The sequence below is a fragment of the Erythranthe guttata genome, chromosome 8 (genome assembly GCF_056151865.1).
Source record: "Erythranthe guttata isolate IM_541 chromosome 8, IM_541, whole genome shotgun sequence".
NCBI lineage: Eukaryota > Viridiplantae > Streptophyta > Magnoliopsida > Lamiales > Phrymaceae > Erythranthe > Erythranthe guttata.
In genome coordinates this window covers 13228110-13241630 of record NC_142540.1, presented here as the reverse complement: position 1 = coordinate 13241630, position 13521 = coordinate 13228110, and the positions used below count along the sequence as shown (strand labels likewise).

General features: G+C 35.4%; 2 protein-coding genes across 2 annotated transcripts; both read right to left on the bottom strand.

Annotated features, from left to right (window-relative positions):
* Positions 1-233: 233 nt before the first annotated feature.
* Positions 234-1075, bottom strand: LOC105967797 (putative inactive receptor kinase At4g23740). The gene is made up of 2 exons (XM_012992409.2): positions 967-1075; positions 234-883 (listed from the first exon to the last, which is right to left on the bottom strand). The coding sequence occupies exons 1-2, from the start codon at positions 1073-1075 to the stop codon at positions 234-236; spliced, it is 759 nt and encodes a 252-aa protein (XP_012847863.2).
* Positions 1076-1738: 663 nt separating this feature from the next.
* LOC105967796 (putative F-box protein At1g67623) lies at positions 1739-2493 on the bottom strand. Its single transcript, XM_088821255.1, has 2 exons — positions 2335-2493; positions 1739-2222 (listed from the first exon to the last, which is right to left on the bottom strand). The coding sequence occupies exons 1-2, from the start codon at positions 2491-2493 to the stop codon at positions 1824-1826; spliced, it is 558 nt and encodes a 185-aa protein (XP_088677381.1). The 3' UTR covers positions 1739-1823.
* Positions 2494-13521: the final 11028 nt, after the last annotated feature.

Below are 13521 nucleotides of genomic sequence, written 5' to 3'. Positions count from 1 at the left end.
ATATATATACATATATATTATATAGTATGATAATTCCTAATGTGCATGCATAATAGCCGAAACACATAGGCACATAAGGTCACGTAATAAATTTGATATCTAATAATTCGGATATCAATAATTCACGTATAGCCCTATTTTGGAAAATCTGGCATTTACGTGACTAGAGGTTTTATTATCGTGTTTTGAACACGTGGGGTGTTACAGTGTGTGTGTGAGAGAGAGAGATATTGTTAAAAACCATGATGTATCCGAGGCAATAAATCTTCCATTACATCTTCCAATCTTGATTGAATGGATGCCTTCTCCCCTTTATTAATCCCAGTGCTAATTTCCTCCAACACCTTCACTACTTCAAACATCCTAGGCCTTCCTTCCGGTGAAAAAGCAACGCATTCCATCGCTATCTGCAACAACTGCACTATTGCCTCATCAACATTTTTATACCTCAGAATATCTACATCAAACACTTCGTCACTCCATTCTTCACGAACAACCAATTGAACCCACCTAACCAGTGAGACGACATCACCTTCTTCATTCGTGTGCTGAGCTGGCCTTCCCGTGGCAAGTTCAAGCAGCAAAACCCCAAAACTATACACATCGCAAGCTTGTGACACGTTGCTCGTGTCATTCACTTTTGGGGCAAATTGTAAATTTCGCACAACTGACCTTCTGATAGGCTCCACCAGTTTTGCCAATCCAGCATTCGCTACAAGCCCGTATTTTTTACTGTTTAGGAATATGTTTGACGATTTTATATTTCCATGCACAAATTTCCCACCATCTTGTATGTGGATGTGGGCAATACCCTTTGCTGCACCCACAACAATTTTAAGTCGAGTCTCCCAGTCCAAAGGTCTCCAATCAGCGCCTGTCTTGTCTGCAAAGTTGAAGCAAATGAATTAGTTAATATCTAATAATAACTTTCTTTCATTTTAACTATGTGAAGGAATTTGTACGTACCGTGTAAGAATGTAGATACGCTGCCCCGATCTTGATAATCATACACCATGAGCTTTTCATCTTGCGAAAAGTGGTACGCCCTTAATCTATCAACATTTTCGTGCCTCATTTTTCCAATGATCTGGGATTGGTGGTGAAATTCATTAAGTGTAACAGTCACACCCTTCAATCTCTGCTACTATATAGGAAGAATAGAATTTGAGAAAGAAAGAAATATTACGTAAGAGAAACCCCATTATGTTATGGGTTCAATTACTTGGAATATATATAGAGAAAGAATGCAAGGTAATAGAGTTTGACTAGGTAACTAAATCCTAACTAATCCAGGTAACTCAATCATACTAGAATACTAATATTACAAGTGTTCTATAATATAATATTCTCTAACATTGTTTTTGTTCGATTGTTTTTAATATCGAAAAATCGGGTGAGTCCGTTGATGGGTAACGGAATTTGGAAATTTTCAAATATATATACTTTTAAGTGAAATATTAGGAAATCGGAATTTTTGGAATTATTTTAGGTAACTTAAAGTTGGATCCGAAATTGGAAATTTTATATGCATATGATTCCAATCTAAATAATATCGAAAAAACAGAAATTGGAATAAAAAATATTATTTCAAAGTAGAAAAATTTTGAATGAAAAAATAGAAATTGGAATAAAAAATATTATTTCAAAGTAGAAAATTTTCCAATGAGAATCAGCGGGAAATGGGAAATAGACTGCAATGGAAGAATTACATAGCTTTCAAGTGTTTATTGTTATTCAGAAAATAACAAAGTTGAAGTTTTGAATTCATCAATTGGAACAATGAACACTAGCTACCTGACAAATAATGCTAATAAATCAAATGATTAATCAAAATTGTATCTACTACTAAGTAAATTAATCTCTTGATCAGCAATACAAGCCTCGCACGTGACATCTTCCTCCACTTCAGACCATCGCCTTTTCCTGTGATGCGGATCTCGGGCCGTACAGCAAACCGGCGGCTCCGGCAAAACCGGATTCTTCACCCAAATCATCTTCAGAATGCTATGCAAATTATTGCGGCAAATTCGAAGCCTTCTCTTCAAGCCGTTCGTCTTTTTCATGTTCCCCAATAACTTGATGCCCTGTTGCTTGAGTTCTTCGTTCCCACTGAAGAGCAAAACGATGCAGGTTACGTAAAGAGCGCCCGTGTGGCCATTTTTCACCGCTTTCTGTAAGTGCATGCACGTTGATTTCAGATTCGTTTTGTTGAAGTAGTCGAGCTGAAAATATTTTTTAAAAGAAATTAGAAAATTAATTAAATCGTGATTAATTTAAAATAATTATTTCGATAAAGTTCGTTGGTAATTAATTTTTTGAAATCAAGAAACTTACAACTGCTTGTCTATACAACGACTCGGGGTTTTCGGATTGTAGGCACGTATTCAAGAATGTTACTTGTTCTTGGCTAATAGGTTTCCATGGTAAGATCGGAACCTCGTCTAGCGAAACATGTTGATACACGTACATATCTTCGGCGATTTCATTCAACATCTACAAGGGTGGACTTGTACTTGAATAAATCTAAATTTATAATCGAGAAACTTAGAGAGAAAAGAAGAAGAGAAAAATATTTTCTTCTCTAGAACGTGTATAGGCGTGTTGCACTTTTTTTTCTTTTCTCATCAACCCAATCTCTATTATCTATATCACAAGGAATTAGAGTCACGCACAGAGAGGATTACATGAAAACAAATCCCACTCCTTCTATAACTCTATATAGTCGAAAATTGCAATCCAATGGAGACTTAATTTTCGGCTATATTAATTCCAATATATAATATTGGTTGAACTTTTATTTTCTCGATTAATTAGAAAATCCATTGGGCTACAATAGGGACTAAAAGAGAAAATATAAATCGGGCAACTAATAATTAATTAAATCCAAACTCTTAAAAGAATTCATTTAATTAATCATTAAATAATTATTTATTTTCCACTACCAAATAATTATTGAACTCCCGTTTATATTCTCAAATATTACATTCGAGCTCCGTTTGATCATTACTTAGATTTTCCCCATATTAAGATACCTTATAACCACCAAATAATTTATTCACTGCTAAATAAATTAAATGGTTTCTTTTCATGAGTCTTACCCGCTTAACTTATTTGAGTATGCCGGATACAAAATCCACCTGGCCAGCTACTCAAGGGTTATTATCAATCGCATATTTCAGAGATGTGGATTCCTTTCGATAATTAATTTCCACCTATTAATTCTTAATGTCTCTACCCAACTCATCGGGGGCCATTTGACTCAATATAGGAATCTCTCCCATTGTGACATCAAAGTAGAGATCATCAATTAAATATGTACATTAATTATCTAGGGATTAAGAAAGTGAGCAGCTAGAAATAATACCGTTTCATTTATGAACAGTGATGAAACAATTATTTTACTTTGTCCGGTTCAACACATGCCGGGTGTGCTAGCACAATAAGTCAAAACAATAACTACAAAAGTTATTCTCTATTTACTGTGATCAAGACGAATCACTTAAATATTGTGCTACAATCTTTTACCAATGGTTAGTCTATTTCCATCTAGATTGTGAACGTTTATCTTTATATTCTAAACGAACTTTCAAAATGATCCTTCTGTGCATCGTAGCACACCATTTCGAATACTATTAGAATATTAGACTTATGTTTTTAATTAATTGACAAACAATCAATTAAATGCATTGAATACCCTAGTGCAGATTCTCATAAAATGATAATAAACTATTTTATTAATTCAATAATAAAATTATGTAGCTAAAAGTGAGACTTTTAGTCTACTATCCTAACACCTTATGCGTTCCATGGTGGGGAAAGAAAGCAATTGTTTACTTTTGGGGTGAATCGCGAGGGGAAAGAGTCCTATTGGGATGTGTCGGACCGTAGTATGGCGATGATGAGTACCAAGGTTTTTATTCGAGACTATGATCGTGCTCGGATGTCCGGTAAGGGTTCTTCTCACATACTTGAGTTGGCTGGCGGAGACTTATGCCGGGTAAGTGTTTGTTTTAAGACAAAGTTTTATTCTTATTTCCTTTTTTTTGCTTGTGTAACCATTTTTTGTTGTGTTGAACGTAACTAGGCGCTGACTACTTGGAGGTTCCTCATGGAGCAAGATGAGAGAGCAGAAGCTAGGAAAGATGAGGAGTGAGCTCGCTGGGAAGCGCGTGAAGCATAGCTTCGAGGCCAGTTGGAGATAGCGCAGTCCGATCTTGCTTAGGGGACGGAGGAGCTTGAAGTTAGTAGAGGTGAGGCGAAGGCCTATAAGGATGAGGCTGAGAAGTTGGACGAGTGCTATTATTTGCTGAAAGCTAAGTATGAGACCTAGAAAGCGACGGGAAAGAGGATTCTCGCGAAGTCGGGAGGTGCTGCTTATAGGAAGTCCGTCATGGAGGAGACCGAACGTAGCTTCCGAGGTAGTGCAGCTTGCCGTGCTATGATTGAGGAACGTGCTTTGGTTGTTGTCTACACGCCATTAGTTCGCACTTGTCACAAATATCTTCGCGAGGTGGGTGGAAATAGTGAGAGGGTCATTCGAGGGATGGAGCCCGGTATTCCCGATGAGGGATAAGAGTTCGAGGATGTATGAGACGGGCACTGAGCTTGTGACATGGTTCCTGATGATCCTACTATGGGGTGTTCTTCCGCTCGTGGTGGGGAAGCTTAATTTTATATGCGATAGTTCGGTAGGATAGTTAACCCCTCTTGTGGGTGGAGCACTTAGTTTATTTTTATCTTTGACGTAGATGGGTATGTCCACTACTATTTCGTTTGAATTTTCTTCCGTGTTTCACATTTCAAGTTTGACAATTTTGATTTATTTATCTTGACATTGTCGAGAGTTTTATGCGTTGCTTATATGTGTTTAAATTTAGCATTGTACGCGATGTACTTGGGGAGGGGATTAGTCTCCGAAGATTTTTGTTAAGGGTCGTGCCCTTTGTTTAGACAGCATGGGTCGTACGTATGTTAGGACCGTGGCCACGTTTTAAATGGAGGACCCATTAAAACAAAATAGAGAGACTCAGATTATCCATCTGGCCAGGATTATCTTAATTTCTGTAAGTGTTCGTAGGGTTGTAATGATATGAACCTGTCATAAAGGTTAAGTAGTATAGAAACAATAACACTTTTCATTGATGGAAAGTGCGAATTGTCATAAGGCGAAGGAAAATAAACTTGTAAAAAGCGAATGATTCGAAATAATGAAAACTATTCTACGTAGCAATAATAATTGGTTCTTCTTCCATGTTTTCATTGTACTCGTCCGTGCTTGTTGTGCTGGTGGTATGTCGATTGTCTTTGGTGTCTCTATGCCTGAAAAATATAGTAGAAATCTCTAAGTACTTGTACTGAAGACTTGGTAATTTAATAAGTTGGGGTGATGTGTGGTAAAGGTTCACGTACCCCATATGGGGATTGTTTCTCTTTCTCGCATTCCAAGATGTGAAATCAACTCGTGAGTTGCGGTGATTTGCTGCGTAATCATGCTTGTCAAATAGGATGGCATTACTATGTTTGAGAGATATCGAATATATGTGCGTGTGATATCACTTAGTAGAAGTGGGGTTACCCTTCGTGAGAAAGTGCGGATTATCTTCTCTCCTTGGGCTGGTGATCGATGGGCGGAAGGCATCCCCTTGTAATTGATTCTCAATCTTTAAGAAGATGATGAAAGGGGGTTATGGAATGTTGAGGTAGTTAATATTAGTAGCCCCCCAGTTTGGGTGGGACGCTTACGCACCTCGTTATGGAGTTGGAACTTCTCAGGTGTTTAGAGACATTTTTGCAAGACGAGTGACGTGGAAGGTCGCGAAGCCTGCAAGGGTAGCTGTTTTTAAGTGACTTTTGTATGAGTAAGATGCGGATGCTAACTTAAACGATTTTGAAGCATGGTGGGTGTATACCTCAAGCGTAGAACCTTTTGAGGTTTCCTATATTCCAGGTTCTAGATATAGGGTGTCCGTCAAGGTTCTCGAGGCGATATGCTCCAGTGTAGACCACTTGTGTGATTTTATATGGTCCTTCCCATTTGGGGTCGAGTTTACCACTTGGAAAGATCGAGGGTGGACCTTAGAGTTATAGGGCTTCGCCATGCGTGTTTTGTACATCTGTTGTCGGACGCATGCAGTCTCTCGTAGCTCATCTACAAGGTCGAGGCTCCTTCACATAGCTTCTTCATTAGCTTCGAGATTATAGTTGGTGACTCGCCAAGATGGTTCACTGATTTCAACGGGTGTGATAGTCTCTGTTCCAAAAGCTGAGTTAAAGGGTGATTCTTCGGTTCCTGCTCGTGGGGTTGTTTCATATGCCCATAGGGCGTTGGGCAATTGTTCCACCCACTTCCCCTTGGCACTTCCAAGCCTTGTTTTGAGATGTTGGAGTATGGTGCGATTCGTGACCTCAGTTTGGCCGTTTGCTTGTGGGTTGGCTACGGATGTGAAGAACTATTTGATATCCAAGCCAAGGCACCAATTCTTCACTTTGTCTCCACAAAATTGGGTTCCATTATCGGAAATAATGGAATGTGAGATTCCAAAACTGCACACGATACTCTTCCAGAGGAATTGAATGACTTCTTCTTCTCGAATGCGCGATAAGGGTTCGGCCTCAACCCATTTGGTGAAGTAATGAACGGCTACAATGAGGAACTTGCGCCCTCCGGTGGCGGGTGGGAAGGGGCCGACTAAGTCTACTCCCCCATTCAGTGAAAGGGATGGGGCTGTCAATCGGTTGCATTAACGCCACTGCATGTGAGTGATGTGGGCATGCTCTTAGTAGGGTTTACACCTCTGTGCTAATTTCTTCGAGTCTTCATGCATCGTTGGCCAGTAGTAACCTTGTCTCAACAGTTTGAGAGACAATGTTCTACCACTCAAATGATTTCCGCAAATGCCTTCATGTACTTCTCGAAGTACGTTGTTTGTTGTAGTTAGACTGAGGCAGAGATAATTATAAACAATTAATTGCGTACATTTGCGCTTCCAGCGAAATTAAAAACAACATTTATGCGAATTATTTAATCGACAGTAAATCAATTAGCATGCTCGCATTAAATCAATTAATGTGCTCGCAGTAAATCATGAAGATCATGTAATCATATAAAACATACAAATTCATAAAACATACTACGAAAACGATCATGCATATTTTAATCTAATTAAATTAATTTCAAACGGATACCGGATTCGAAAAATTACCTCTTGAAGCGTGAGGTTGGTGCACTAAACGAAGCAAGATTGCCACGGAAACCAATCCGTGCAATCCGGGAGCAGCGACGGCGAAGAGGCGGCGGCGACGGCGGCGCGTGAGGATCATGCGCTGTCTTCGCACGGCGCGTGGCAGCGCGTGCGGCGTTGCCTCGGGGGCTGCTCCTCGATTCTTCGATTCTTCGATTCTTCTTCCACTCGAATTTCACCTCGTATACTTCAATCTACTAAAACGCGGCACTAGACACGCAATAGTTAGAATAAAATGAAGAATAGAACTACCATGATTAATCGGCCAACAGAGGCCGATTTCCGGCGGTTGAATGGCGGCGACGACGACGGCCGTGAGCTGGTGTGGCCGAGAGAGAGAAAGGGCAAGCGTCTAGTTTTCGGGATTGTGTTGTTGTTTGTGCAAGACCTATAAATCAAGTATTTATAGTGTCTTGCATAAAAGCCCTAACGGGCTTAAGTTGGACCGGGGCCAACAGCTTAAGCTCGTTAGTTCTTTACTCGCTCATTTTTCTCAATTCAATGATCGAAAAATTGTAACGATTACATTTTCAGAATCATTATAATTCCCTCGTCATTACGAGTGCCAATGCTCGATTTCCAACTTTCTAAAAGTTGAAACCCTAATTCACTGCACTTTCTAAATTTGGAAACTTCCCAATTTAGAAAGTCCACTAAGATGTTCGCCTATTCTTTTCATTTTCTTATTCTCATTCATAATTCCAAATTACGAATGTTGGACTCAATCATATTGACTTCCAATCATGCAAAGATATTTTTTTTTTATCTCTAACCATTTATTCAAAGATCTCATGTGCACGAGCAGTGTGACCCTCGATGGTTCAGGTGTAAGCTAGCCGTGGGCCCACAACCCTTTGTGGTCAAAACTCGTCCCTTAGAGTTACGATTAAGATGTAGCTCGTTTCACCTTAATCACCCAACGAATCAAGATTGGCGTCTAGCAACTACGCGTCATGATTCCCTAGATACAAATGAAGTGCCTGCAAGAACCTTTTGATATAGTTAGCGTACAGTACGATCCCTTCGATTCATATGTCCCGATTGAACTAGAAGCATTGGTTCATCGAGACCTCCTTAGTAGTTCAATGACTGTGCGGTCGTTCTAAGTGTTGTAATCGTTGTGTGCATGACTTAGAGAATCGAATTCTCTAATCATCACTTAGTCAGCTCTGGCCAGAGACTTAGATATTACAAACTATGAGAACACACAACAATTACACTTAGTAAGATGCGGATGCTAACTTAAACGATTAAACAATATTAGTAAGATGCGGATGCGGATGCGGATCACTTAGTCAGCTCTGGCCAGAGACTTAGATATCACTTAGTAAGATGCGGATGCTAACTTAAACGATTAAACAATATTAGTATTAGTATTAGTATTAGTATTAATATTATTATTATTAGTATTAGTATTAGTATTAGTATTAGTATTAGTATTAGTATTAGTATTAGTATTAGTATTAGTATTAGTATTAGTATTAGTATTAGTATTAGTATTAGTATTAGTATTAGTATTAGTATTAGTATTAGTATTAGTATTAGTATTAGTATTAGTATTAGTATTAGTATTAGTATTAGTATTAGTATTAGTATTAGTATTAGTATTAGTATTAGTATTAGTATTAGTATTAGTATTAGTATTAGTATTAGTAATTAGTATTAGTATTAGTATTAGTATTAGTATCAATATTCGTATCAGTATCAATATCAATATAAGTGTCAGTATTAGTATGACTATTAGTATCAGTATGTGTATGAGTATCAATATTTGTATGAGTATCAGTATTAGTATTAATATTAGTATTAAAACTAATATTACTATGAGTATCAGTATTTGTATCAGTACCAATATTAGTCTTAGTATCAATATGAGTATCAGAGTTAGTATTAGTATTAGTATTAGTATGAGTATTAGTATAAGTATGAGTATGAGTATTAGTATTAGTATTAGTATTAGTATTAGTATTAGTATTAGTATTAGTATTAGTATTAGTATTAGTATTAGCATTAGTATTAGTATTAGTATTAGTATTAGTATTAGTATTAGTATTAGTATTAGTATTAGTATTAATATTAGCATTAGCATTAGTATTAGCATTAGCATTAGCATTAGTATTAGTATTAGTATTACTCTTAGTATTAGTATGAGTATGAGTATCAGTATCAGTATCAGTATCAGTATCAATATCAGTATCAGCATCAGCATCAGTAGTAGTAGTAGTAGTAGTAGTAGTAGTAGTAGTATCAGTATTAGTATCGATATTAGTATCAGTATTAGTATCATTATTAGTATCAGTATTGGTATTAGTATTAGTATCAGCATTAGTATCGATATTGGTATCAGCATTGGTATCAATATTGGTTGGGGCGTATATATCTCAGCATTGGTATCAATATTGGTTGGGGCGTATATATCTTATCTCTTTTGCAATATTTATAAGTTGTATTGTTGTTTGAGTAATGTGCATCGCTAATTGAACGTCGTTAGGGATAAAGTTGCAGGTTATTTGAATATCTATTGTGTTACTTCTCTGCTACCGTGTTTTTTGTAAGTTAGTTATTTTGGAGAAGATTCACATGGCGTAGTAGATTGTGCTCCATGAAATAGAGTTATACCATATGTTTTAAATAATTTCACTTAATCTTCATATCGTGTTATGCGTGCTTCACTTTTTCTTCTTTGTAATATTTAATTATTTCATATGTTAAAACTCTGAATTAAGAGATAAAGTGTATGTTCTTTTTATTTCCTTCCATTTTGTTTTACTTGAACTGGTGTTGTTATAAAGAGATAGTCGTTTACGTATTATTATTTTTCTCATTTAAAACCAACCTCCGTGCAACGCACGGGTGAAGTACTAGTATCTAGTAATTCTGAAATTAAAAAAATATTTGTAAATTTTGGGAGGGTTTTGAAAAGAAAAATTGGAAGATTTTGAGAATAAGTTCTGAAAATGTTTATGGATTTAAAAATATAATAAACATTTAACATAAAAATACAAGAATATAAAGGCTTGTTCGGAAGGAAGTTGATGAAAAAGAAAGATGTAACTTTACTCGTCTGAACAATTTTCATTTGATGGTTTTTGATGTGTTTCACTGCCGTCGCCTGGAGCAGATAGATATAGAGAAGAATTATCATGTTATGGCATAGGGTAGATATTTAAATATTTATTTATGGATAAAAGAGTCCAATATTCATTCAGATATTTCTCTGGCCGAATAAGTGGCAGATTTTCGGCTGAAAGAGATGAGGACAGATTCAGAGGTGGTTACCAAAAATGCGCAATTTGCTGACCGAAAACCCATAAACCACCTTTTTGATATCCCACAATTAAAAATTTCTACTTTAATGGGAGTATCAAAATGGGTAAGTATTTGGATATTCTACCTCTTTGTATGTAAAATTATATCATGGGAATTGAGTTATCAAAAAAATAACCACCTAAACATCCAATCACAAAATGACACATGACAATTACAAATAAAACTACTAAAAAACTTCCAAATGATTATTAATTGTGATAACCATGGTTGGAGTAGATAAACTAAAAATGAATATTAAAATATTATCTTAATTATCAAATGAGTATTTGATAATCCAATTTTGATAATTAGCATTGGAGTTGATCTAAGAGCAACTTCAATGGGGTAATCCAACATGTTATTCAAACATTTAACCACCATTTACATTTTAAACACTAAAAATTAGAAATTTTCAACTCCAATGGGATTATAAAATTAACTATTTTGATAATTCAATTCTTGGGATGTAAATATACTTGCTTGAAATTGAGTTATCAAAAATGTAACTACATAAACATCCAATCACAAGTTGATATGTGGCATTACAAATAAAATCAGCCATAAACTTCCAATTGATAATTAATTTGATAACTATGGTTGGAGTAGATTAATTTTAATTAATATTAAAATATTACCTCAAATATCAAATAAATATTTGATAATTTAATTTTGATATTTAACATTGGAGTTGCTCTAAGAGGTCCATTAAGTGGAATCAAACGGACCCTTAATAAGAATGATCTGAAAATTTTAAGACATGAAAAAATATTTTTATTTAACGTGTAAAAATTAAATACATGGAAATGAGGGGGTTTTTTTCTCTTCTTTTTTTTTGTTGTTTATAATAGTATACACATAAAATATTACACATAACTAGCAATTTGAAATTAAAAAAATCATTTGTCAATTTTTGGAGGGTTTGGAAAAGAAAAATTGGAGATTTTGAGAATAAGTTCTGAAAATGTTAAAAGAGTGGTGTGTAAATAAATGTTAAATACTCGAAAAAGTGGGGTTTAACCATATACTTTGACTTTCAATGCATATGAAGTTCCTACCATCCAAGCTACTAATGCAGTATTAAAACTTAGGGTAAATTATAACCACCTACATGAGGTATGGTTAAATTATGAAAACTCCCTTATTGTTTGGGTAATTACGATCACCCCTCAACTATAAATTTTCTTACACGTCTACTTTTGCTGTTTCAAATTTAGTGGAATCTTTGAGATTATATGGAATATTATCACTTTTGTACCCGTTTTATCCCATTCGAACTTCACATTTTGAAGCAAGATGATCATATTATGTGTTTTTTGGCTTTTATATATCAGATTGTGGTGCATCAGAAATTTTATTTTTCACAAAACGAGTACAAACTAGAGCACATTGCACGAAATCTGGATGATCATGTTGAATTTGACACCATAAGGGTGGAGGTGTAAGAAAAAATCATAATTGAGGGGTAAATGTAATTATCCAAACAAAAGGGGTATTTTCGTAAATTGACTATACCTCGGGTAGGTGATTGTAATGTACCCTAAAACTCACTACATTTAATTAACCAGAACGTTGTGGCGGTCTGGAGTTTAGCATTCCAAAGGTTCATCCAAGATAAAAATAGGTGATTGAATGAATATTGAACAATATAGTTGTTAAATGTTAATTCTTCTTCTTTTTTTCATTTCCACATTTCACCATTTTATTTAATGTATGTTTTCCTAATTGTTGTAAGAAAATAATAACAACCAAAATAATGTGAATTAAATATAAGTTATAATTATATCAAAATTAAAAATATCCAATATTTGTTAAACAATAAAAAAGAAAATATGAAAATGGCAGGATTCAGGTGCAATTACCTGAAACTCCTGGTTTCAGTAATTGAACCCGAACCCCCTCCAATAGTTTTTCTACTCACTCTCTTTCGAGTGTATTTACCTAAAATTGAAGGGTCCATTTGATATAAACTCCTAGTATGGAAAATATATAGGGATAGGTTCACTCCTAAAATTCTTCCTTTGAGATACTCTTCCCTGGACAGGCAAAAGTACTATTGTGCCCTTATGTGCAATTTCCGTCGAACTGCATTCAGTATTTTCGCCAACTGCATTCAACACTATGGCCAACTGCATTTAGCATTTTGGACATGCATTTTCCCCCTTATACTTTGGCTGGATATCACTTTACCCCCTTGTACTCTCAATTGCATCGATTATGCCCCCTTGTGCTTTCGTTCGATATCACTTTACCCCCTTCTACTCTCAATTCATCGATTTTCCCCTTGTACTTTGGTTCGATATCACTTTACCCCTTTTTACTCTCAATTGCATCGATTTCCCCATGTACTTGAAAAGTTGTCTCAATATGGCCATCGTCGTTAGTTTTCAGACCTTTGACCTTAACACCGTTTGATTTAAGTCTGAAAATTACTAAAATGTCACTCCTCCAATTTAAATATTTATTTAAAAAATAAAAAAAATTAAATAAAAAAACAAAAAATAAAATAATAAAAAATTCGAAACAACGAGAAAATATAGTTCACGACGCCAGCCACAATTTTTTTTAATTTTTTTATTAATAATTATTTAAACTGGGAGGGGTGGCTTTTTTTTGAAATTTTCAAACTTAGATCAAACGGTGTTAATGTCAAAAGGTCTGAAAACTAATGGCGAGTGTCACATTGAAACAATTTTTCAAGTACAAGGGGGTAAAGTGATATCGAGCCAAAGTATAAGGGGGGAAATCGATGAATTGAGAGTAGAAGAGGCTAAAGTGATATCAAACCAAAGTACAAGGGGGTAAATCGATGCACTTGAGAGTACAAGGAGATAGAGTGATATCCAGCCAAAATACAAGGGGAAAGTGAAATTTACCCTTTTTTTAATAAAAAAATATAAACGTTTATTTTATTTTTATTTTTTATACATACCCTCTTTTGTATTTATTTTTTTATTCTTTAATTTCTTTTTTA